At 41.3% G+C, this 24,663-nt stretch overlaps 1 protein-coding gene across 5 annotated transcripts in view; it reads right to left on the reverse strand.

The window, feature by feature from the left end:
- Positions 1–263: 263 nt before the first annotated feature.
- LOC124622113 (organic cation transporter protein-like) overlaps positions 264–24,663 on the reverse strand; it is a 252,790-nt gene continuing 228,390 nt past the window's right edge. For all 5 annotated transcript variants that reach the window (XM_047147742.1, XM_047147752.1, XM_047147760.1 and 2 more), the window contains exons 9-11: positions 18,821–19,002; positions 15,192–15,328; positions 264–1,412 (exon numbers count right to left, since the gene is read on the reverse strand). In XM_047147742.1, the coding sequence (XP_047003698.1) occupies positions 1,325–1,412; positions 15,192–15,328; positions 18,821–19,002 (407 nt within the window). In that variant the 3' untranslated portion in view covers positions 264–1,324. The remainder of the gene's footprint in view (positions 1,413–15,191; positions 15,329–18,820; positions 19,003–24,663) is intronic.

Genomic DNA, 24,663 nt, shown 5'->3' on the forward strand with positions numbered 1-24,663 from the left:
ATGTCTACACATTTTCTTTGATGCTAAACTACAAAACAGTATCTGAATCATCTGTAGGAATTAACGAACAATTTATAAATAATAGAAAACTTAGCAGATTACAAAATGAAGGCAAATATAAAATTAATTTTCACTATTTAAAAATAGTGTGTTACAGTCTCACTTTTGAATGGTATAGGAAGATGTGAAAGGGCAGTGAATTATCTAAATCCAAGTAATTAAGTGTTCTCTGTTACAAAAAGATTTATTTTGTATAAATATATTTACATTTATCTGTGATTACAATCACAAAATTGTGAACTTATGAACAAAGTTCATACCTTTCGCACTCATAAAGACATAAAAATTTTCTAAAATTGCTGATTTCCAGAATTAGAAATCAAATTTCTTCTCCATTTAACAATGAATAGTGTACACAGTTAATTAATATGAGATTTACAGCAACCAATGGCAGCTCAGCATAACACATGGTAGGTCTACTTGTACAATCACCTAATAATGTTCTCTACATTGGTATCATAGATAGAAAACACATCAGAATATTTACAAAAGTGGAGTTTACAGGAAGAACAGTTAGTAATAATTCTGAGGGTTAATTATATGAAGCTAATGAATTAGCTAAGAACACTTATTTCTTAGATGTAGAGATGAGAAAAGGAGCTTTCAAATATTGAAGAAATAGGTGCGTGATATGAGATAAAGATGTCACAGAAAATGAACTGTCAGGGAGACAGACAGAAAGAAGATCAAGAAATAGAAAAATGCATCTGAAACAATGACAGATGAGTAATGAATGAATTCAGATTCTAGAATTACCTAGCAATATTAGTAGTTTGTGTACTAATGGATCAAATACTAGATTTTTCTGTACTCTTAATCTCTCAAGCACTTGAGATCTAAATGTGATAAATAAGCCACTGTGATAAATTGGAGATAACCTCTCCTCTTAAATAAATTAACTGTTGTGATGAAAATTATGTGTATGAAGAATGATATTTGCTTGCTGATAAAACTGATTATGTATTAACTACATAAATTCTGACTAATTAATATGCTACAGAAGCTGTCTCTGGTAACAACTTTAATACTTCACTATAAAGCTACAGGTAGAGATTAAGCTTAGTACATAACATGCCCAAGCTACTGCAGTCTGTCAAAATTACATGTGGAAAACAATTCATCTTGCACTGACTGCACATTACTTACTACTCCCTGAATTGTTCTGTATATACATATACAAACTTTCATATCATGTAATCAGTCTTACTCAATGCTCTTTCGCAATTCAAGTTCTCTATATTACCGTACTTTCAAGTGACAAGCATCATGTGTGTCTTTTTATTATTAGAATTGCTTTAGAACTTTTCTTAGCTGTCTCTGCTGGTGCCTTTTCAATATCTTCGGCTGCTTTCCTATAAAAGAATGAAATCATCATTATTAATTTTTATGTAGGCTACCTCCTGACTACATAAAAAATTATGCTAACAGATACTTTCTAAAACTCCTGTTACACAGTACTGTAAATCAATAAATGAATGAACTTTAACGACATAGGTAATACAGTTACTTACAAATTGGTTTCAAGATGTGTGAAAAAAGTTGTGAGACTGACAACATTGTGAGAGATTTGGCAATGCAGTGTTTTTCTACTTGTGAAGACCAGTGTTTTCATCTCTTCCAGGAGCTCATTCTGAGTTTCAGCTCTGTACAGCACTACATGATTTTTGAAAGTGCAATCAGTGAAGCTGTGTTTTTGTTGTGTTTTACAAAAATGGAACAGCAGAATTTAGAGCAACATTATGCCATCAAGTATAATGATTTTACAAGAAAATAACAAGCACAACTCTTTAGTGCATGATAGTAATGTTTTGTGATTCTCTTGAGTTCAACATCTCTCTCACAATGAGAGGATGCAGACTCAGTTTTTTAGGTGGACTGAGTAGAGAACGTGTTTAGTGTGAGAAACAGTGAAACATTTATGCGTGAGAGTCAGTTTTCCAAAAGGACTGGAGTTAGTGCAAGGAGTGTAGACCATTTTCATGGTTCCAAAGTCACTAGTGGGTGTCATTGATGTGTTCAGGAATGAAGAGGAAAAACTGTATTTATATCAAACAAAATTTTGCATTAGATAACAATGGAATGAGAAAGTGCAATCATTAAGACACTGACATATTTAGATGGAGTTTGCCCTGTCCAGCTGTTCCGACTTAGGTTTTCCATTCCCAATTGTTTCAGTCAAATGCCAGGATGGTTACTTCATCAAGGCCCTGACTGACCACCAGTTCTGTCCTTATGAAAGTATACTTTTATATTCTGTGTACGTATATATTTTTGAGCTATTTATTTTCACTGTATTATGACGACAAATCCAGTACAATTGTGAGGTGGTCCCTGGACAGACAAACAAATACAGAAATAATATTTTGTAGTTAAAGTCTGTCATCCTATTACCTTATGAACAACAACAGAAAGATATAGGTCACAACTATGTTAATTAGTATCTGTTTTTCTTTCATACTGTATGTGGGACCCAGACAAGATAGGACTAATGGCAGATATTGGACATACTCTAGGAATATACTACAACCTCCTATCTATTGCTCACATGAGTATTGTGAAGATAAGATTAGCATAATATACTGCACACACTGAGGCATTTAAATAATTGTTCTGGGTCAATGGCGGCATCTGATCCCACCCGTTGGCTTTGATCCATGACGTAAGGATGTTGCGGTGTGTGACATCATGACGGGGTGGAGTTTAGTTTACGAGTTGGTTATGTTTGTAGATATCATCTTCTTGTGTTATGGTGTGGAGTTTAGTTTGAATTTGTTGTGTTTGTAGACGTCCTCTTGCTGCAGTTGGTGGTGTCTACTGGTGGTGTGTTTAAGGTCTGCATGTTTTGTGGTGTATTTGGTTCATATGAGTGTCATTGGTCAAAGTGTGAATCAATTTTTATTGACTGTGACTGAAGAATGGAAATTGGTTTCAGTGAGTTTAGAATTAATTTTTTTGTGTTTATGTTATTGCAGCATTGATTGGTGTTAATGGTTTGCTGATTGTCATGTGGTGAGGCATTTAATTTATTTTGTGGCTTCTTTTGTTAGGTATGGATGTGACACTTAAATTTAACAGTTCATGGTTGGGGGCTGAGATGGGGGATGACATGACATCCCTCATTAAATTTTTTCAGATGTTTGGACTGTTGGCTGAAATAGTGAAGTGTAGTGACTGCAAAGAGAATAAGTGATTGGCCGGAGTTCCAATGTCTCTAAACAGGGGCTGTTCATGTGGCGGTACCAAAGGGATAACCTTTGGCAGTCCATTAGGTGTGGTACATGGTTCAAGAAGTCTAGGTTGGCCATGAGAGAGATCGTTTTGATAATGTATTATTTTTGTTATAGATCCTCCATCAGTTTTTGTGCACATGAGACTGATGAGAGTGAGAGGACCATTTTAGACTGGTTTTCTTTTTGTAGGGAAGCTTGTTCCGAATATGTTAAGTACAGGGTGGGTTGGGTGTGGTGGTTGGGGTAGATGAGTCTCAGTTTGGGAAGAGGAAATATGGGAGGTTTGTGAGTGTGAGAGGCCGTTATTTTGGGAGGTGGGTATGCAGAGTATGCTTTCCTGGTTTTGGAAGGGTGTACAAAGAGAGAGTTGGTGAGATCAATTGAAGAGTATATAGAGGAGGGTAGTACGGTAGTTTTATATGCTTTTTCATCTTATAGGGGGTTGGGGAATAGGGGTTATTATCATTTAGTTGTCAATAATAGTTTAGAGTTCAAGAATTATGAGACTGGGGTGTGGGAGTGGGGGGGGGGGGAGGGGGGGGGGGAGCAGTTAAATCAGTCACTGGGTGGGGAAGAGTTGGGTGGGGTTGGGGGGGGGGGGGGTTTATTTTATGATTATATTGTGGAGGACCTGTTTTGTTGCAGTTTTTTTGAGTTGTTGTGCGTGATCGAGTTTCGTTTATTTTCTGATTTTATTTGTTAGCGGATTTTTGTTTTTGGGGGAGGGTGAAGATTGGGGGGGGGGGGGGGGAGGAGGGGAGGGGGAGGGGTTGTTGGAGTTGGTAGAGCGTAACTTAAGGGTAGTATCCAATTCCAATTTTTTTGGTATCATAATTGACCTATATAGGTCAAGGGAAGTGTCCGATTCCAATGTGTCGTAGCTCTGTGTGTTTTGGTATCGTCAGTTGTAGTTGACCTTTATAGGTCAAGGGAAGTGTCCAATTCCACTTTTTTTTTTTTTTTTTTTTTTTTTTTTTTTTTTTTTTTTTTTTTTTTTTTTTTTGTGGTATTGATAGTTGTGGTGTGATTATGATTTTTGGGTGTTGGTTTTTATTTTGCAGTATCGACAATTGTGGTTGAGCTATGTATGTGAAGGGAAGTGATCGATTCCTGTGGATATTGTGAGTGTAGTGGGATTTGGGAATTGTGTGTTTTTTTATGTTGTCATTTTGTGTGATTTTGGATGGTGGTGTGTGTCTGTACGTGTTTATATTTAGTTTGTCCCCAACCAAAATCCCCCAATTTCTTGTGTTGATCCCATTAGTTTGATTATAATTTGGAGGGAGATGTGTTTATTGTTTTTACATGTATTTTCATGTTTGTTGTCATGTTTATGTAATGACATCATAGGCGCCATATTAGAGACACTGAAAATGGTCATTTCCACCATATTGGTGACTTCATGGTTCAAAACAGACAGGTGGAATCGGACGCTTCTGTAATCGCATCGTTCTTCCCATCCTCTATGCAGGAATGGAACAGGAAGAAACTCTTATAACTGGTACAATGCGATGTACCCTCTGCCAAGCACCTCATGGTGGTTTGCAGTATATAAATGCAGATGTAGATGTAGATTTATAGGCCCTCTCGACAAATGTAAAAAGGTATATATATTTTGAGAAACAACAACAAAATTAAAATTACAGATACTGGTTAGAGATAAAAGATTCTAGTGAGGAGAATCTTGAGTTTCTTGTGAAAGTCAGTTTTGATGTATAATGCTAAAGCAGAGATGAACAATACTAATACTGACACTTTTGTACCAAAGGTGAACTTACTTGTAGCTCAGAATAAAAAAGTGTTTCAGAAGTTTCAGAAAATAAACTCAAAAATATTTACTTAAACAAGTGCAATGATTCCTTTAGGGGCAGCAGCCCCTTAATGCAAGTGCCTCAATAACTTTAAAATGAATCCTTTGTAAGTAGTTGCAGAACAATCTCTCCTGAGCCAGAAGCTGTAATTCTACTAAATGTGATCAGTACCCATTTAAGTTCTGCTGCAACACAGAAGGCACTCTGGGAGTCATTTAGTAGTGATGGTTATCCTTGTCCTCCTTCCTTGGCAGTGGCAACTTACCCAAGACGTCAGGGGCAACATAATGTGACGCCTGGCTCTCTGGTTTCACCATGTGGATATTAAGGTCTTTGACCACTGAAAGGGAGAGGGCTCACCAATCCAAAGGCTTAGCTGCCACTTTCTCCAATTTGTAACAACTTTTTGTGTGGCATTTTCCTTAATTATGGGAGGAGTTGCTTGCTTGGGTAGAGAAGACAGGGTGCACTCCTGACGGTGTGTAGTGGTATTTGGATGAGGTTCTAAATCCATCATCAATGGATTCTGAAAGATTTCAGGTTCAGGTATAGCTTCCCAATGCAACACACATTTGTAGCTCACAAGAAGTTTCAGAACAGTGCATACCCCTCTGCAGAGTGAAAATTCATTCTGTATTTAATGTAACTGTTGAAGTGTAGACTCCTATGGTTCAAATAACCACAGAACAACCTCTACATATCTACACTCTGCACCCACTGTGAGGTGCACAGCAGAGGGTACATCCCATTGTACCAGTTATTATTGTTCCTTCCTGTTCCATTCATGTATGAAATGTGGGAGGAATGACTGATTGAATACCTCTGTGCATGCAGTAATTATTCGACTATTATCCTCATGATTCCTGTGTGACTGATAGGCATGGGGTTGTAGTATATCCCGAGAGTAATCATTTAAAGCTTGTTCTTGAAACTTCGTTAAAAGACTTTCTCAGGATAGTTTACATCTTGCTTCAAGAGTCTGCCATTTCAGTTCTTCAGCCACTCTGATGCATTAAACAAACCTGTGACCATTTGTGCTGCCCTCCTCTGTATATGTTGAATATCCCCTGTTAGTCCTATCTGATACAGGTCTTCTACACTTGAGCAATATTCTAAGATTGGTCACACAAGTGATTTGTAAGCAATCTATTTGGTATCCTAACAATAAAGCAAAGTCTACCACCAGCTTTACCCATGAATGAACCTTTGTGATCATTCCATTTCATCTCTCTTCAAAGAGATATTTGTACAAGTTGGCCAATTCATTAGAAACAACTGCATCACCTACAAAAGCTTGGTTTTACTATTAATATTGTTTGCAAGGTCATTAATATAAAACATGAATGGGCAAAGGTCACAACACACTTTCTTGGGCAATATCTGAACTTACTACTACAGCTGAGAATGACTCTCCAACCAAGATAACGTGCTTTGTCCTCTCTACTAAAAAGTCACAAATTTCACATGATACCCCATATGATCGTACTTTTGGCAATAAGCACAGGTGCGGTACTGATTCAAATGCTTTCTGGAAATTGAGAAACACTGTATCTACCTGGTTGCCTTGATCCAATACTTTCAGAGTATCATGTGAGAAAAATGGGGGCTGGGTTTCACATGATTGATGGTTTTGAAACCCATGCTGGTTGGTGTTGAGGAGGGCATTCTGTTCAAGATACCTCATTATGTTTGATCTCAGAATATGTTATAAGATTCTACAATAAATCCATGACAAGAATATTGGACCACTTCTACTACCCTTCTTTTAAATGGGTGAGACCTGCCCCTTTTCCAAGAACTGAGCACAGTTTTTTGTTTGAGGGATCTATCATAGATTATAGTGTATGGTTCTAATGGCTTCATGAAGTTAGCTCAAATAAAAATAAGGATCCCATACCATAGGTCTGGTAATTGTCAGTGTATCTGTGATGGAGGCAATTTTGGAAGTGAAATATCCATCTGATGAAGTTTTACCCACATTGTAATAGCCAAAAACATTCGAAGGGGTTGCATCACAGCCCTACATGAGGTTAATTGGGCTTCTTATCATATCATACTACATGCAGTCAAATTAAGCAAATTCAAAACCAGAGGGCTTTTTGGAGTTCATTAATTTTTTTACAAATTTTATAGTAGAGAAAAATAATAAGACATTACTTTTACTATAGACAAGAATATTAGAAAAATGAATTTTTGTAGTTACTTTGTGAGTGCACAAAAACAGTGCCAAATAATTTAGGCCTATCTCAGTTGTAACTGTCATATCCAAAATAGTATAAAACTACATAAACAAGCAAGTATACTGTATGGTTATTTTCAAAGTAACAAAATCCTAGATGAACTATAGGTTGCCTTTACATCTCATCTGTAAATAGTAAAAGCAAGAGAAATCTTGATGAACAGCATTTGTGGAGGGTATGGTGGGAGATCACTGTTCTGAAACACATGAATTTTAAGCTTTTATCTCTGGACAACACTGAAGACAGTTCTCTCAGGTTATTTGAGTGCAGCTAAAACAACAAACTACAGATATGAAACTTCCTGGCAGATTAAAACTGTGTGCCAGACCAAGACTTGAACTCGGGACCTTTGCCTTTTGCGGGCAAGTGCTCTACCAATTTCCCAGGAAGTTTCATTTCAGTACACACTCCGCTGCAGAGTGAAAATCTCATTCTGGAAACTACAGATAGTTTATGAAAATAAGCAGAGATCATAATTACTTATAAAAAGATGAACTCATCAAGGATCTGTTCTTGGATTTTTTCTGTTAATTACCTATGTTAGACCAGACAAAAACAAAGGAAATTCTCATTAAACTTAAGGTTATCAGAAGTACGATAAAACAGTTATACTACAACCCTCTACATACAGCTCACACAGGGATTGTGATGATAAGGTTAGAATATTTACTGCATGCATAGAGGCATTCAAACAATCATTCTTCTCACACTCCGTATGTGAATGGAACAGGAATAAACTCGAATAACTGGTACAATGGGACATACACACTGCCATATACCTCAGGATGGTTTGCACTGTATAGATGTAGATGTAGATACAGATATAAATGTAGGCCTTTGGAAATTCCCATTACAAAATTCTGGGACTTTTAGAGAGGAGTGAGTACATAATATTTTGGATAAATGCCCACAGGAGTGAGTACATAATATTTTGGATAAATGCCCACGTCCAGAAATGTACCATTTCTGTTCTACAATGGTTTCACTTCAGACGCTTAACTCATCCATTTCTGCTTGAGGAATTGAATTAAACATTATGCAGTACAATTATTAGGTAACAATTTTAAAGAAAACATAACAAAACAACCATTTATCACTTAAGCACATGAATTTCTATTAACAGTTAAAAATTACATACTGTAAATGCAGTATTCTGGGTTCTTTCTTGTTTTGAAATAATATAAACATGTAATGTTTGAGTGTTAATACAAACAAAGTACAATTCAATTCCCCAAGCAGAAGTGGATGAATTTTTGGGGACGTAACACTGTGGAGTTACCCAGAACAATGTTTCTGCCCTGATGTAGCTCATCTAACCTCTCTAGATGTGCAGTTAGTTCACTCTGATCAGTGTTTGTGACACACATGCTTTGTACATTGTAGGACAATAATATATTTGTATGGAATTGTACAACCTGTTAGTTGTTGTTATACATAGCTACTACTCGGAGTGCCACACCTCCCACAATGCTGACTCAAAAATTTCAACCGTATTATGTTTAAATTGTAAAATCTCCCACACCGGTCAATTGTCCTACAGTGACACAGCTATCCATTCAACCATTTCCTGCTCCAAGGAACATCAGTCTCATCTCTTTGTTAATGCCAGTGAATTCCATGAACTTTCCAGGCCTCCGTTTGTTACAATTTCACCAAAACCTGGGTGAAGTGTCTCATCCAACAGTTTGTAGTGAACCACCAACAATACTCCCATTGTTTCCACACCAGGCTCACACTGCTTCACACCAAACCAGCCAACATGTCGAATCCTCAGTGTGACCAGTGCCCGGTGACCATTTGTCAACAATTCTGCTATGACAACGAATGAGATTCCAGATGATCTATGGCTTTCCACCCCATTCATCAGAACACATAGTGCTCCAAGCTCCCCTATGAGAGATAATGACACTTGTTACTAGGAACACACTTATACTGTGAGTAAACCTGCGTGCATTAACATTCCCAGTGTTTTGGAAAACTATACGGGTCATGATAGTTGGTGAAGAGTGCCCCCCAATAAATAACCCTGAAATTGTTTCTAACTATTTACTACCTCCCTTATGAAATAACATGAGTTCAAGTGATCTTCTTAGATGTAAAAGTGAGCCACCCAACATGGACTGGATTGTCATGCAGTGTTTGCCCATGTGATTTGTGTCGCAACATCACTCAGGTGCCACGGTGGTGCTGGCATCTCCATCAGCCACCCCACATTCACTTGGAGCCACCACCACTGTGTGTGATGCACTGCAGCAAAACTATGTTACCAGATTCATTACCTCATGAGCATACCATATACTCACAGCATCTGGCAGCTCCCATGCTCCCATGGACTAGCCCTTTGCACCACCATACTGCTGGTCATGCCCACCTTCATGCTCAGCTCACACATCTAATGCACCACACATCTTAATCTCATCATGACTATGGTCCACCCCAATACTTCCACTCCTGCCACACCTACTGTGTCAAGTTTCTCTTCACTACTTTATGACACACCACTCCCTGATGCTTCCATGCTTGTCGCACCTACTATGCCACGTATCCTTTAGCAACTTTGTGATGCACCACTTCATTATGCCTTCACTCCTGCCTTGTATACCACATTGGACAATGCCCATCTTATGATGGGGTCAGCCCCACATAATCATGGCCCTTACCATTCCACATGTTCTTAGCTGAAACTACCTCTACTGAATGTGGACTTGCCTATGCTGTGGTTCACTCTTAGTGAGAGTGCATAATGCAATCTGCAGGTATCACTGAGTAAAATGACAAATTTTCAGTTCTTCTCAACTACCTCAGTGATAATACCAATCTCATTAGTGCCTTTCTGCTTGATGTTCCCACACAAAGAAACAAGTATGAGACTGTCAAGGCACTTCTGCTTCAGTGCCTATCCCACTTGCAAGAGCAACAACTTCATCTACTGCCTAAGTGAAACCTCACTCTCTCACAACACAACTTCTGAGCTAGGGTGCAAGCTTCACCTGCAAATTGATACTAGCCTCTTCCCAGATTGTACACTGTGGCCTTTGTGGCTCTTAAAACTGTGGGGGAGCATTCAAACAGTTATGCTTGAGCTGATGCCCTGCCAGCACTCTCGGCCACTACTGTGCACCTCCTATCATGCAGATGCCAGCCATGTGACATCTATCTGGACTTGCCGAACCTTGCTGAGCCATCACTTCCTGCTGCTCTGTACAGTCTCCCATGTGAAGAACATAAACAAATGCCTACAGTGCAGACTACCACCAGTGTGCCTCTGCCTGGTCACTGATCTGTGCCTGCCCGTCAGAACACTGCAAGTTGGCTGGGCACTATGCCGCCCATGTGCATTGCCTCTGTTGGTTACACAATTGCTTTGGCTCTGACATGCTGCTCTGTAGACAGCCTTGCTCATACTCAGCATGATCTTGCACCATGATAGTAGTGCACAATGTCATTCAGCCTCTTCAAGTAGGCAAATCACCATTTCCTGGTAGCATCTGCAGGTCTCATCTATGACCAGATAGCTCTCACCTCTTCATTATGATGCACAACTGATTTCTTACCTTCTAGTCAACACCAAAGCCAATGTCATCATGACTCCATCATCTCTCGCTCCTGCTACACTTTCATTTTCACCCATGAAATTGCGTGCAGCTAATGACTCCATGATGCTGGTGACTGGAACAGCCTCCATCAATCTCTATCTCAGTAACCACCCATCTATGCCTTGGACATTCTTGGTGGCTGGAATGATGGAACCTGTCTTAGGAGCTGACTTACTCGGACACTACCGTTTACTTCCAGACCTGTACTGCACTCTGCTCCTGCACCACTATGGCCAACAGCCAATCAGCAGCAAGATCTGAGACTCCCCTCCTGCTAATGATATGCCACCATCTCTTACTTCACTGTCAGACATCTCTTGATCTTATCTTGAAATGTTAAATGCTCCTGGAAGAGCTCAGCATGACCTCTGTCATTCACTCTAAACACTGGGGTTCCAACTTGGGTATGAGAGCAACCAATGACCACCTCCACTCTCCCATGGCCAAGACACCTACCGAGCTTCATATGACTCAACAGAAACTCACCATTCTGCAACATCGACACCCACTGTCCAATAACTAAGACAGCAGATCAGGCTCAAAATAGGTCAGTCAACTGCCATTACCTAATTGCGCTCACCCAGCCACACCTAGTGTTATTGACAGTGCCTCCATGATGGAGTTGTCCATTGATGATGGAGTTACTACAACACCTAGTGCTATGCCCTCAGTCCCCACTTCATGCCAGCCTATCTCGCCACAGACTATTTGTGCCATCCACGATAGGACATTTTGTCTTATCAACACCACCCCCAGCCTGCTGATCCACCAACACCCTCACCTCACCGCCTATCTCCCCACAAACGCAAAGTGGCAAAAGCCACCACTGACAAACTCTTGTGTGCTGGTACTGTACGGCCATCTGACAGTGCCTGGGCCTCACCTATCAAGTTTGTCCTCAAAAAGGATACCACTTTGCAATTGTTTGGTAATTATCGTACCTGAATGCCCAGACTATAATAGACAACTACTGTGTATCAAACTCACACAACTTCACACATGAACTTTCTGGTGCCATCATATTTAGTGTTGTTGATAGCAGAAGGGCCTATTTACAGACACCTATGGCTGATGAGTATATATCAATAACTGCAATAATCATGCCGTACTGTCATTTCAAGTTCTTATTTATGCTGTATGGGTTAAAAAATGTGGCACATACCTGGCAGAGGTTTATTGATAGCCTCCTATTTAACATGTGCTTCTGCTATGCTTACCTCGATGAGCCAATAATTTTCTCACAGTCTCCCGATGAGCATGTAATTCATTTATGCACAATGTTGGATGAGTTAGGAGCACATGGTGTCATAATTAATTAAGGCAAGTCCCAACTGTGGAATTCAAGTGTCACCTTCATTGGCCATCAGTTGACACTTGAGGATATGCACCAAGCCAGAGAAAAGGAAACAAATCTTCCTTCTCCCTTCTCCCATCCCCTTCAGACTATCGAGAACTATGACATTTCCTTGGGGTATCAACTTTTACAGGTATCATCTCCCACATGCTGCTGAAACACACTTGTCTCCACCTGAGCCACTGCATGGCAAGAACATCACCAGAAAATGATACCTGAGGTGGACCCATGAAATGCAAACAGTCTTCCACAAGGTAAAATCTAACCTCACACAAGCTGTCACTCTGACCCTTCCATTACTGGACACACTCCTCATGATCATTGCAGATGCCAGTAACTGTGTGATTGGTATGGTACTGCACCAAGAGATCACTGGTGTGATACACTGCTGCATCTCCTCTTGCGAAAGAATGGTCCACTTCTGATAGAGAGCTCTTGGCCATCTATGAGGTGATTTGCTATTTCCAGGATGACACCGAAGGATGCCCTCTAACCATTTACACTGACCAGAAGCCTCTTGCACACACTACGAAAAACGCTTTTGTTAACACCATGCCGAGGCTCCTTTCACCATCTCAACCTGGTCTCTCAATTTACCAACGACGTCAGACGCACCCAAGGTGCAGAAAATATAATCATGGACTAACAGCCTTGCTTGACAGTCACATATACTCAGCTGACTTTGATCTACTCACTGGCAAGGGCCAAAGACCGCAACCTGCAACAACTACTCACAGGACAAGACACTGGGCTACAACTACAACAGCGCACACTTCCAGGAGTCACCAAACCTTGTTTGGTGTAATGTGTCACAAGAGAAGATAAACCAATTGTCCTGCAATCCTCTTGGAAAACAGTGTCAGACTTGCTGCACAATCTTGCACACCCCAGAGTGCATCCCACACTCAAATTAGTCACAGAATGTTTCATCTGAGCTAACGTCAAGCACAATTGCATGGTATGGACCGAGGCCTGCATCCCCTGTCAACAGGTAAAGGTATGATGCCCCACTCAGCTCCACTTTTGGAAATTCCCTATCGCAAAGGACCATTTTCAACAAGGTCATATTGATTTAGCCATGCCACTCCCCGACTCGCAGGGTTCAAAGTACATCCATGACTGACCATAGGATGCATTGGATTGAGGCCACCCAGTTACCAGACACTTCAGTTGACAGAGTTGCCAGGGCCTTTGCAACTGGATTGCGAGGTTTGTTTGTCCTATGTCACTGACAACAGATCAAGCATGGGAGTTTAAGTCAACCTTATTCAGTGAACTGTGCGAACTTTGCGGGTGCCATTGTTTCCATATGACCACTTACCACCCACAGTCAAATGGACTATGGAATAACGGCACTACATGTTCAAAGCAGCATTGATCTGCCACTGGCAGACATGGACCAATGCCTTCTAGTTGCTTCTGAGAATTAGGACTGGTCATAAACAAGATTTGAATGCTTCTCTGGCTGAGATCCTATATGGTGAGCCACTGTCTCCCTGCAGAATTTATCACCCAAGTTGTAGCAACACTGGACCATGACCTGCCAGAACTAGTGCAGCGAGTGCATGAGCAGAGACGGAACATCCACGTGCCACCACCCAATGATCAGGCAAAGCCCATCTCCCCGCCCTCCCAACCCATTCCTACAAAGGCCCATATCACATAGTCAAGCAGGACACCAACACAATTGACATTATCATCTCAGGAAAAATGACTACAGTGTCCTTAAACAGACCACAGCCTGCATGGACTTCGGCCGACTGCCTGGCAGCATGCCTTGCATTCGTGCCTTTGCAGCCAACACATGCTCATTTCAGAGCACAACTAAATATTAGTGACTTTCTGCTGGAAGATATCAATAGCAGGTGTAACATCTTGCTTCATGACTCATGGAGCCCTCATTGTCATAGCCCCTGTATATGCTGTTCCCACCACCAATTCCAGGATAATGCCACCTTTACTGCTACCTCACGAGCCTCTAATCGGCATGCTAGGTACACTGCCCCCTCACCCATCACAGATGATATCACATCTTCTGCTGCCATCACACAATCTGCACTGCATCACTATCCCCCTTTCCTCAGCCTTTGGTAGCTCCTCCCACTTTGCACTTTGGAAGTGCACCGTGGCTGCTGGTGCACCTCTCCAATAATGATATTTCAGCAATTAATGCCTCCACCACATCAACATCCTGCCAGTGCACACAGCTTTCTCCCACATGCTCCACACTATGAGGAGGTTGGGTGGCATTGTCTGTGGACATGTAACTCAATGGAGTTACTTGGATCAATATCACTGCCCTGAGATAGCTCAGCTAACCTCTCTGGACCTGCAGTTAGTTCTCTACAAATATTTGTATATAATACAAGAAATGGCCACTGTCTGAATTTACATTCTTTGAGACATTTCCTTGTCTGTAACTGCTTTAAGTAACTGAACATATCTGCAATGTAGGCACTGTTATGCACCCACAGCATCCTTCCTCTGTCTCCAACAAAAGATGTGATATATGATGCTCCCTAAAGGAAGCACCTAGCTACATGAGAAATATGATTGTCTATTTGTGATGGGTCAATACAGGTTGCCAGACAGGTTACATGAAGCCAGTCTAAGATACATATGTGCAATGATTACAAGTCTTGTGGTGCAGAACAAGCTGCCAAGAAAGGTGTGGGTCTTCTAAGTGTAATGCAATAATTATTGTGTGGTGGCCTTCCAATTTTTATTTATTTAATTTCATCAATATCTTCTTCCTCTATGCCCAAAAGTATGCATCCTAACAATATTTCACTTGATGTACACTTCCAGCTACAACTCATTTCTGTGTAAGGAGGACTGTGTCATTAATTTGTTTGTGAGGGTTCAGAGATTTTTATGAGAACCTGGAGTGCTATACTCACATGCCAAACTTCTCTCCCTCCTCAATGGTGTCAGGGAGAGTCTTGTTGAGCGTCTCTGGCAGCAGCAGTGCCAGAACTCCAGCCATAAGTGTCAGCACACCGAACAGCAGCTGTGGCAGCGGAGCCCACACACCTGCCTGTTGGAAAAGAGCCACGCTGAAATTATAGGGGAAACTATCTCCAACACATGGTCAGTCTGAACTGAAATCTCTTTCTCTATCATCACAAAGGATGAAAAGACTCAAAAGCAGTTTATCCACACACACCACATGTATCCTGTTCTGGGCCCTCCTCTGTAAGGAACCTCTTGTATGTGCTGCCCAAATTTGGAAGGAAATGGGCTGGAAATGACAATATGGTTTAAAATTATGCTTGCATGACTATGCAGCTCTGAATATAAGAGGTAACTGATGATCTCAAATGTTTGAAGATTACATTCATCATGAATCTGTTTCATCAAATCATAACATAATATCAACAAACTAGCAAAATAGATTTATTTCATGTTATGTCCCAATCTGCTCTGCTTTGCTTTATTGCAAACTTGTGCCATCGTATTGTCAACAGAGATTGTTTGCATTATATTGTTAACCAAGCTTGCCTAAAAATCATTTGTTGATATTCTCTTACATGAAATGAAGTAAGCCACAAAGCTGAAAAGCCATACACTCTGAATTCGTTTGAATTAATGTTAGTGATAATGTAGCTCATTTATTGCTGTCAGCAACTGAAGTTATTATTTCTGGCTCAAGAAAAATTGAAAACATGGAACCGTGGTTACCTTACTCTTCCCACTTTTAGTAAAAACAAGAGTAAGGAAAACCTAGTTATTTGTAATGTTTACAAAGCCTAAATAAGAAGAGACCCAAAATTTGTATTTCAGTTTTATGATGGAGCTTCCCCTTATTTGTGAGAAGCATGCTAGTGCTTAAATTAGTGAAACAAAATTTTATTAGATGCCATATTCGCATTTTATATCCAACTAAAATTTGTTTAAAGTATGAGTACATATTGCTGAATAGTGGCTGAACAGTTCTTCAGTACTGTGTGTCCTGTACAACATTAAACTGGACCTGAAAAGAATAGGGTGGTTCTACAGTTCTGTGGACAATACTCTGGGGACCTTAAACGCTAGTTTTTAAATGATCATTCTCTACCCTAAGACGTGGACTGTTCGTCATCAGACCTACTATGGACTTCAGTTCTTCTGAGTCAAATTCCAGTGAATTTTCTTATTATGAACTTTTATTATTGACTTATGAACTTACATTCTTAACTCAACCTTGCAAATGAGAAACGATTTTATGCTTAATCCAGTTAATTGTGGTTAGGTGTTACTGGTAGGCCAGCTCCATGTACAAGGATACCTCTTTCCTCTGACAGTTGCCCTGTATTGATGTTGTGACTGCCACTTTGTTGTTGTTGTTGTTGTTGTTGTATGGTTGTTGATCACCCTGGGTGCCAACATTCATAACAGTTTTTTAAAGGCTATATCTAATGCAGCCCTTTTTAAAAATCCATATTTTCATAGTTTCCCTCTTTTCTCGTGATGGTTCCATGGTAAGTAGAAATTGTAATTGTTCAGCATGTAACAGGCGATAGATGGAGTGAACAGTGCATGTAACAACTCATGTGGTGGCACACCTTGCAGATCAGGAATGGCTTAAAGTCTGGTGCAGTGATTGTTATTGTAGTGAAATGGGCACCATTCTGTTTATCAGGCTGAGTATTATTTTACTAGTTTTCCAATTGTCTGCAAGCTTTCATGAGCATCTAGTTCACTGCACATGTCACAGATATCTATCCTGATCAAGTGTATGCCTGCTAGTTTTTCATTGGTCAGTAACATCCTGTTAACATCTTTATGCCATGTGCTGCTGGCTTCTGTTGATAAATGCATTGTGACTGTTTCCATGTGATTTTTATGGTAATGTTGAAATTTTGACTCCGTGCTGTTCTTGATTGGATTTCCTGTGACTGCATCATATCTTATCTCTAGTCTGCTCTCTGTGATTGGGAGCATGTCCTACAATGTTGCTCTTCTGCTGCATTGTCACATGTAGCTAGGTGTAAATGGACGCTGTTTTGGACTTAGGTCCATATTTGACAAATGAGACGACTGTCTGACTGGCCAGGCTGTATTTGTTTTCTATGATATTAGAGGCCTTGAGTATCAGCAGAGCAGTGTACTTTTATATGAAATTGATTAGGCTGTGACCTCCTAGTTTTAGAGTGCATGTGGTGTATGCAACCTTAAATAGTTTTCTTTGCAACACAAGCCAGGTGGGCACTTCACTATAGCTCAACCAAGTTCCTTGGGCAGATTTAGTAATATGGGCCATGACTGAAGACTTTGAAAGTAAATATATTTATTAGCTTCAACTCCTCTACCAGTGTTAGATTTCTTGTTGAGTTTGCTGTACTTAGGGCTCTGGTTGAATATAGTTTTGTGCACCAGTTGTCAGTCACCATTTGTTGAATGTTGGCTTGGACATGATGGTCTGCAGTGCCATTTCTTTTCATATCAGGACCCCTTTGCTTGTTATCTGCGCGATTCTTGCAGCACAGTAGTAGCTTGATGATCCTAGGCTTCCACTTCTGCAAGATAATGCCAAACTGCATATGGTGACAGTTTCTACTGCTTCTCTTCAAGCTTTCCAAACCTTACTTTATCCAGCAAGGTCACCAGATCGCTTCACAACAGAGAGCTGCCCAACCAGCTCGGGATTTTGAAGATCTAACGTACCAACTAGACAGGATTTGGCACGATATCCCTCAGGCCAACATCCAATAACTCTTCCAATCAAGGTCAAGTCGAATAACTGCCTGCATAGGGGCCAGGAGTTAACCAATGTATCACGGACTTGCTCAATTTGTGAAGCTCTTTCTCTCGAATAAAACATAAATTTTCTTGAAATTTTAACCGTTTGGTTATGTATAAACGTACACCACATGTATCATTTCCTGCCACATACACACAATTCTTTCATGGTGTGCCGTTTCTGTGTTCTGACTGTTATAAAAACAAATGGACAACTCGTGAGGGAATCCGGATGTCATTTATATGTATTGAATTATCAGCCTAATTGGATGTCTGCTTAATTGAAAATTATATGGAATTAAATTTGATTCGCAAAACACGGCGTGATTCTGAAGTAGGTCATGTTTGACATCAAGGGAATGAGGTCACAAGCCACAACAGCAAGTATCATATGAATCTGGGCAGTTGTATAGACAGTTTTCGAGAATATTGAGCTGATTAGGCCAATGATTCTGATTTTTCGATTTTATTAAATAATACATTGGCAACACTGATCAAGCAAGATGTCAGTTTTTTTTTTCAATCCAGCAATAACAAACACTACTTGGAGTTTTGGTTTGAGACTTTTAAGTTAAAGAACATCTCAGAAAAAAAAAAAATGATGCATTGGACCTGAACTACCAACGACCACAGGATGGAGACATTGAGTATATCACAGGAGTTGTCGATCTGAGTATCTGATGAGGGCTCACTTTTTGTGAAGTGTGCAACAAAACATAGGTAGGCCTCAACACAAAATAAATAGGAATCCAGACAGGGGGGCTGTGGAGACGGAAGATTGGGCCATGCGGTTGGCAGGCGTGCTCACCAGCAAGTTGAGGTAGGGCGCAATGATGCCGCCGACACGTGCGCACATGGAGCTCGTGCCCAGTGCCGCGTTGCGGATGACGGTGGGGAACTGCTCCGTCGTGAAGATGTACACCGTGCCGTACGATGCGGTCACCGCCAGCTTGCCCGCCATCACCAGCGTTATCTTCAGCCACAGAGCATCTGCAACCCGGAGACCCGCGTCAGTGCAATCATCACGCCTCCCACCTTCCGGCGTCAAGGACATAGCAATATTATCACCCTCCATATGACCCTAATCTAGTACCTAGTGATAATTTGGTTCTTGCACTTAAAGAGGGTCAGCACTACGAGGAAGATGACGTTCAAACGTTAGTTCAGGACTGGTCAAAAAAGAGACGGAGGTTTCTATGACAATGGACTGCAAAAGCTGGTCATTTTTTAAAATTTTATTTTAAAACTATGCCTCGCATTATTTGTCGAAGTTTATGCAGTCATAAGCGACTGAACTAGTGGTAGTAGTTGTATAGGAGGGAGTGCACTCATGTAACCACAAAGATCTGAACATTTCTGCCTGAGATGGTCTGGGACATCACTGGACTTTGTACTGGCCAGTGGAGGGAGAGTCGACTGGACAATGGGCCAGAAAAAAGTCTGCAACCAGTAAACTCCGCCACTCCACCCCACTTGATTGTGTGAAGAATCCAACTCTCTGTATAAAACAGCTTCAAACGTCTGATTGCTTCACAAGTGCGTTGATGTGTTCTAGGTTCGACGTTAAGCATATAAGCAGTGAGAAGTCTGCAAAAGGTCTGACACTACCAGTACATTTAAACTCTGCTGGAATTCGCTAAGTGCTCTCATTATCGAACACTAGATAAGTGAAGTCCCTGTAATTTGCACTCGGTTCCAAGCAAAACAAATTTTTCATGCATCTCAGTGTTTATGATGCCATATCTCGTGAATGTGTGTCACACAATGATATAATTCTGCACGTACATTCAGTGCTATACAAGGATACTGTCTACAGAAGCATTGTGAACAGAATTAGTATTAAAGAACTGTTAAATTAGAACTCCTGACTGAAGCTGAATTTTTATACTGGATGACTATTGTCTGAGTAATTTGTTCTTTGTGCGTTTTGCTGCAAGACTTGCACACAGTATCTAACAGTAAAACTAGTCTCACTGTGTTAGGGTTTAACATCAGCTTGTACCTCTTAATGAGCAGATTATGACAGCCATTTAAATTATTAAATTCTGTTCATAATTATATAAAATACTGATAATCAATTTTGTGTTGACCCTGGAGGCCGTTAAATAGGCAATCTGCATCTGGAAATGTGCACCATGATCCATGTTGGCTTATTAGCAATATAGACCATTCCAAGTAATGGTGCCTGGCACATGGTACAATCCGGCTTCGAGGATGTACCATGTACTACTCTACTTGGGGAAACCGCCACAGACATCATGTGAGACTTACCGATAAGCATTCTTCCCACGCACTATTCGCGAGTGGAACAGGGTTGGAGGAATCAGATACACCATTAGGTGGCTTGCGGAGTATGATGTAGATCTAGACAGTCAATTACAATGTGCAAGAATGTTTTGTTGATAGGAATCACGTCGACTATGGCAGATTCCAAATGTGGAGGATACAGATCATAATGCAATCAACCACTCGCCCAATCAACCACTCGCCCAATCAACCACTCGCCCAATCAACCACTCGCCCAATCAACCACTCGCCCAATCAACCACTCGCCCAATCAACCACTCGCCCAATCAACCACTCGCCCAATCAATCATGGACATTACTAAGGCACACAGGTTAATGCAGTACCATCAACTCTCTGTTGGCTGCAGAAACCATCGCCCCCATATGTGGGTGCAGGAACACAGCCACTGCAAAGTCGAGACAAAGAAAAAAATTGGTATGTGCTAACTGCAGGGGTAAGATTACATCGAATTCCACATGTGGTAGTGAACTTACTTGTCAATAGGGCAATGTTTAAGCTGGTGGGGTGACCGTGATATTTCCTGCAGGAGATATTTACAGCAGATATAAAGCAAGCTCGGCAGTGTCATGGGAGCCATAATTAACCTCCTCCACCATAGAACAATTAAAAAAACTTAAAGTAAAAATGGCACAAGCGTTTGTATTTTTGCATAAATCAATTTTCAAATTTCAGAGCTAGCTTTAGGAGAATAAAGTAGCATGAAAAGCAAAAGTCTCGGAAAAAAAGGCAACTCAAAAATTTACAAGCTACATCAAAATGAAAAAAAAAAAATTGTCTTCAGTCGCATGCTTTCCCAGACCTGTGTTCACAACCATAGTGGTTAGTGAGATACTGATGACGATTATTATTATTATTATTATTATTATTATTATTGCACACTTTTATTTTATGTCACGTAAATTATGTCAATGTTACGAAAACTTGTTGCTATCATAGTTCTTAAATTAATTGCATGATAATCACTTCCCAAATTTTCGAACATATGCTTTCATTTACTATATTTTTCTGATTTGCAATTCCTTGGGAGTTATGTTAAAGCGATATACGTAGCAGTGATCTGAACAAATGATATTAAATCACTTTATTATAACTAAACATTACATTAAAACATTTTAATAATATAAGCATTATTTAATGAGGTAAGCTCCATGTGTTGTCATTCTGTACACACTTTTGTCAATTTCTGTCAACGTTGTTATTTTGCCATCGATTATTATACAGTCACATTCCTTCTGGGCCTTCTTGAAGGAGTACACTAGCTATTCTCTAACTTAGATATGTAAACAAAGCACGCGCCGCCCATTTATAATGAAATCACTTTTCTGTTCCGCAGTATATGGTATTAATGACGTTATCTTATGTGTTCATGAAAGACTACAGACTGATTGGGCTGGGATAAGGCATCTGACCGTGGCGTACGCTGGTATACAGAACTGAAAAACAAAATTAACTTTCGCATGATGTGTCATGTCAAATAACATAGCTCTATGATACTTTGACCATACGTGGAACTGCTACAGTTTAATACAGAAAGTAAGTGAAGGAAATGAGACTAACAGAAATGACAATTTCATTCGAAGACAATAATTACACTGAAGCCATTGCGTATTCATGATGGTCCCTCACACAGTACAAAAAAGTGGTGCTTGGTTCTTAACATGGTGTGTGACCACCACTGATGGCAATGCATGCTCTGTAACGTGCTCCTGTTCTGGCAGCAAGGCCGGCAATGAGTGTTTTTGGTAGGGTACTCCATTTCTCCGCCATTATGGTTGACAACACCCAGGTGGCCGTTGGTGCATGCGGACGTGCTGCAAAACGTCTGCTCGACGCATCCTGCACATAGTCGACGGGATTTAAGTCAAGGGAAGGGGGGGCTGAATATGCATTTATGCTCATAAATTAAGGTTAATGCTGACACATGGTGCAACAACGCTCTGGTGGGCGGTTTTCGCGTTTAAATCACCTCGGGGTATGACCATGCGGTGCATTTGACCTGCGGTCGTCGCACGGTGGCGCTGGGAGCAGTCCACATTCGCAGAGGTGTGTTGGTGTATGTCAGAGTACAGTGCAGCGAGTAAGTGTGCAGACGTTTCCAGACGTGCTAATGGTGAATGTGTGTTGAAAATGGCTCAGAGAACACATATTGATGACGTTATGAGGGTTGGAATACTAGGGCGACTGGAGGCTGGTCAGACACAGCAGGTTGTAGCACAGGCCCTCCGTGTGCCACAAAGTGTGATCAAGATTATGGCAACGATTCTAGCAGGCAGAGACCGTGTCCAGGCGCTAAAGTACGGGACGTCCACAGTGTACAACACCACAAGAAGACCGATATCTCACCATGAGTGCTCGCAGATGGCCACGGAGTACTGCAGGTAGCCTTGCTCGGGACCTTACTGCAGCCACTGGAACAGTTGTCTCCAGACACACAGCCTACAGACGACTGAACAGACATGGTTTATTCGCCTGGAGACCTGGAAGGTGCGTTCCACTGACCCCTGGTTACAGGAGAACCCATAAAGTCTGGTGTCAAGAACACAGTACATGGCCACTGGAATAGTGGTCCAAGGTTATGTTCACGGACGAGTCCAGGTATAGTCTGAACAGTGATTCTCGCCGGGTTTTCATCTGGCGTGATCCCTTAATGTCCTTGAAAGGGACCAGTATGGAGGTCGTGGTTTGATGGTGTGATTTGGGATTATGATTGGTGCACGTGCGCCCCTGCATGTCTTTGACAGAGGAACTGTAACAGGTCAGGTGCATCATGACGTCATTTTGCTCCAGTATGTCCGCCTTTTCAGGGGTGCAGTGGGTCCCACCTTCCTCCTGATGGATGATAACGCACGGCCCCACCGAGCTGCCAAAGAGGAAGAATACTTTAAAACAGAAGGTATCAGGCGAATGGAGTGGCCTGCCTGTTCTCCAGACCTAAACTCCATCGAGCACATCTGCGATGCTCTCGCTGGACGTATCGCTGCACGTCTTCAAACCCTTAGGACACTTCAGGAGCTCTGACAGGCACTGGTGTAAGAATGGGAGGCCAGCAGCTGCTAGACCACCTGATCCAGAGTATGCCAACCGGTTGTGCGGCCTGTATGTGTGTGCATGGTTATCATATCCCATACTGGTGTCGGGGTACATGCGCAGGAAACAGTGGCGTTTTGTAGCACGTGTGTTTCGGGACGTTTTTCTCAACTTGTCACCAATACTGTGGACTTGCATATCTGTGTCGTGTGTGTTCCCTATGTGCCTATGCTATTAGCGCCAGTTTTGTGTAGTGCCACGTTGTGTGGCACCACATTCTGCAATTATCATTAATTTATGAGCATGAATGTGCTTTCATTCCAACAGCTCCTCTACCTGCGCTGTTCCATGTGAGCGCGCATTATCATCCATAAAAAAGACATCATGGCTGAATGCATTTCTGAAACGAAGTATACAGAGAAGGAATACAGTGTCACAATAATACTCAGTGAGAGTACCGTGTTCAAAGATCTGGAAGTCAGTACGACCACGCAAGATCATGCATTCCCGCGCGGTAAGACCTGGACCACCAAAGCGATCATGTTCGAACTGTATGTTCCCATCTCTCGGTATATGACGGTACGTCCAGCACTGCCGAACTATTGGTCCAGCTGTTAGGATATGAAGAGGTATAATGTTGCGTGGGCGTACTGATCTCTAAGTCTTTCCACACAGTACACACTCCGGTCAATGTTATTGTGACACTATACTGCTTTACCACGAGTCCTTTCAGGGGTGAATTCGGTCCTGAATTCATTTTTTATGCATGCCAGGACGCGATCACATCGAACTGCGCAGATGGAACAGCTCTTGGAAATAAGAGTATGTTCGGCGAATGCAGTGGCTTGCCCGTTGCCCCGACTTATATTCCATGGAGCACATGTGCGACGCGTTGGGGAGATGTATGGCAGGAAGTCCACGTGCACCAACAACCGTCCACCGGTTGCCAACAACGATAGTGGACGAATGGATCACCTCAACACTAGAACTCCATACCAACCTCGTTGGCAGCACGGGTACAAGTTACAGAGCCGGCATTGCCGTCCATGATGATCACACTGCCTATTAAGAACTATGTCCCGCATTTTGTAATGTCGAGAGTACCATCACGAACACAGTACTTTAAGCACTGTGGTGACTTCAGTTTAATTATTGTCTCTGAATAAGACTGTCATTTCTGTTCGTGTCGTTGAGTATTTCTTTCAGTCACGTTTTTGTACTATATTATAGCAGTTCGTTCTACATAGTTCAGTCACTTTAATATGACCACTGCCTATGGTCGACGTCAACGCTCAATAACCACTCACAGATGGCAG

This window comes from Schistocerca americana, chromosome 1 (assembly GCF_021461395.2).
Source record: "Schistocerca americana isolate TAMUIC-IGC-003095 chromosome 1, iqSchAmer2.1, whole genome shotgun sequence".
In the NCBI taxonomy this organism is placed as follows: Eukaryota; Metazoa; Arthropoda; class Insecta; order Orthoptera; family Acrididae; genus Schistocerca; species Schistocerca americana.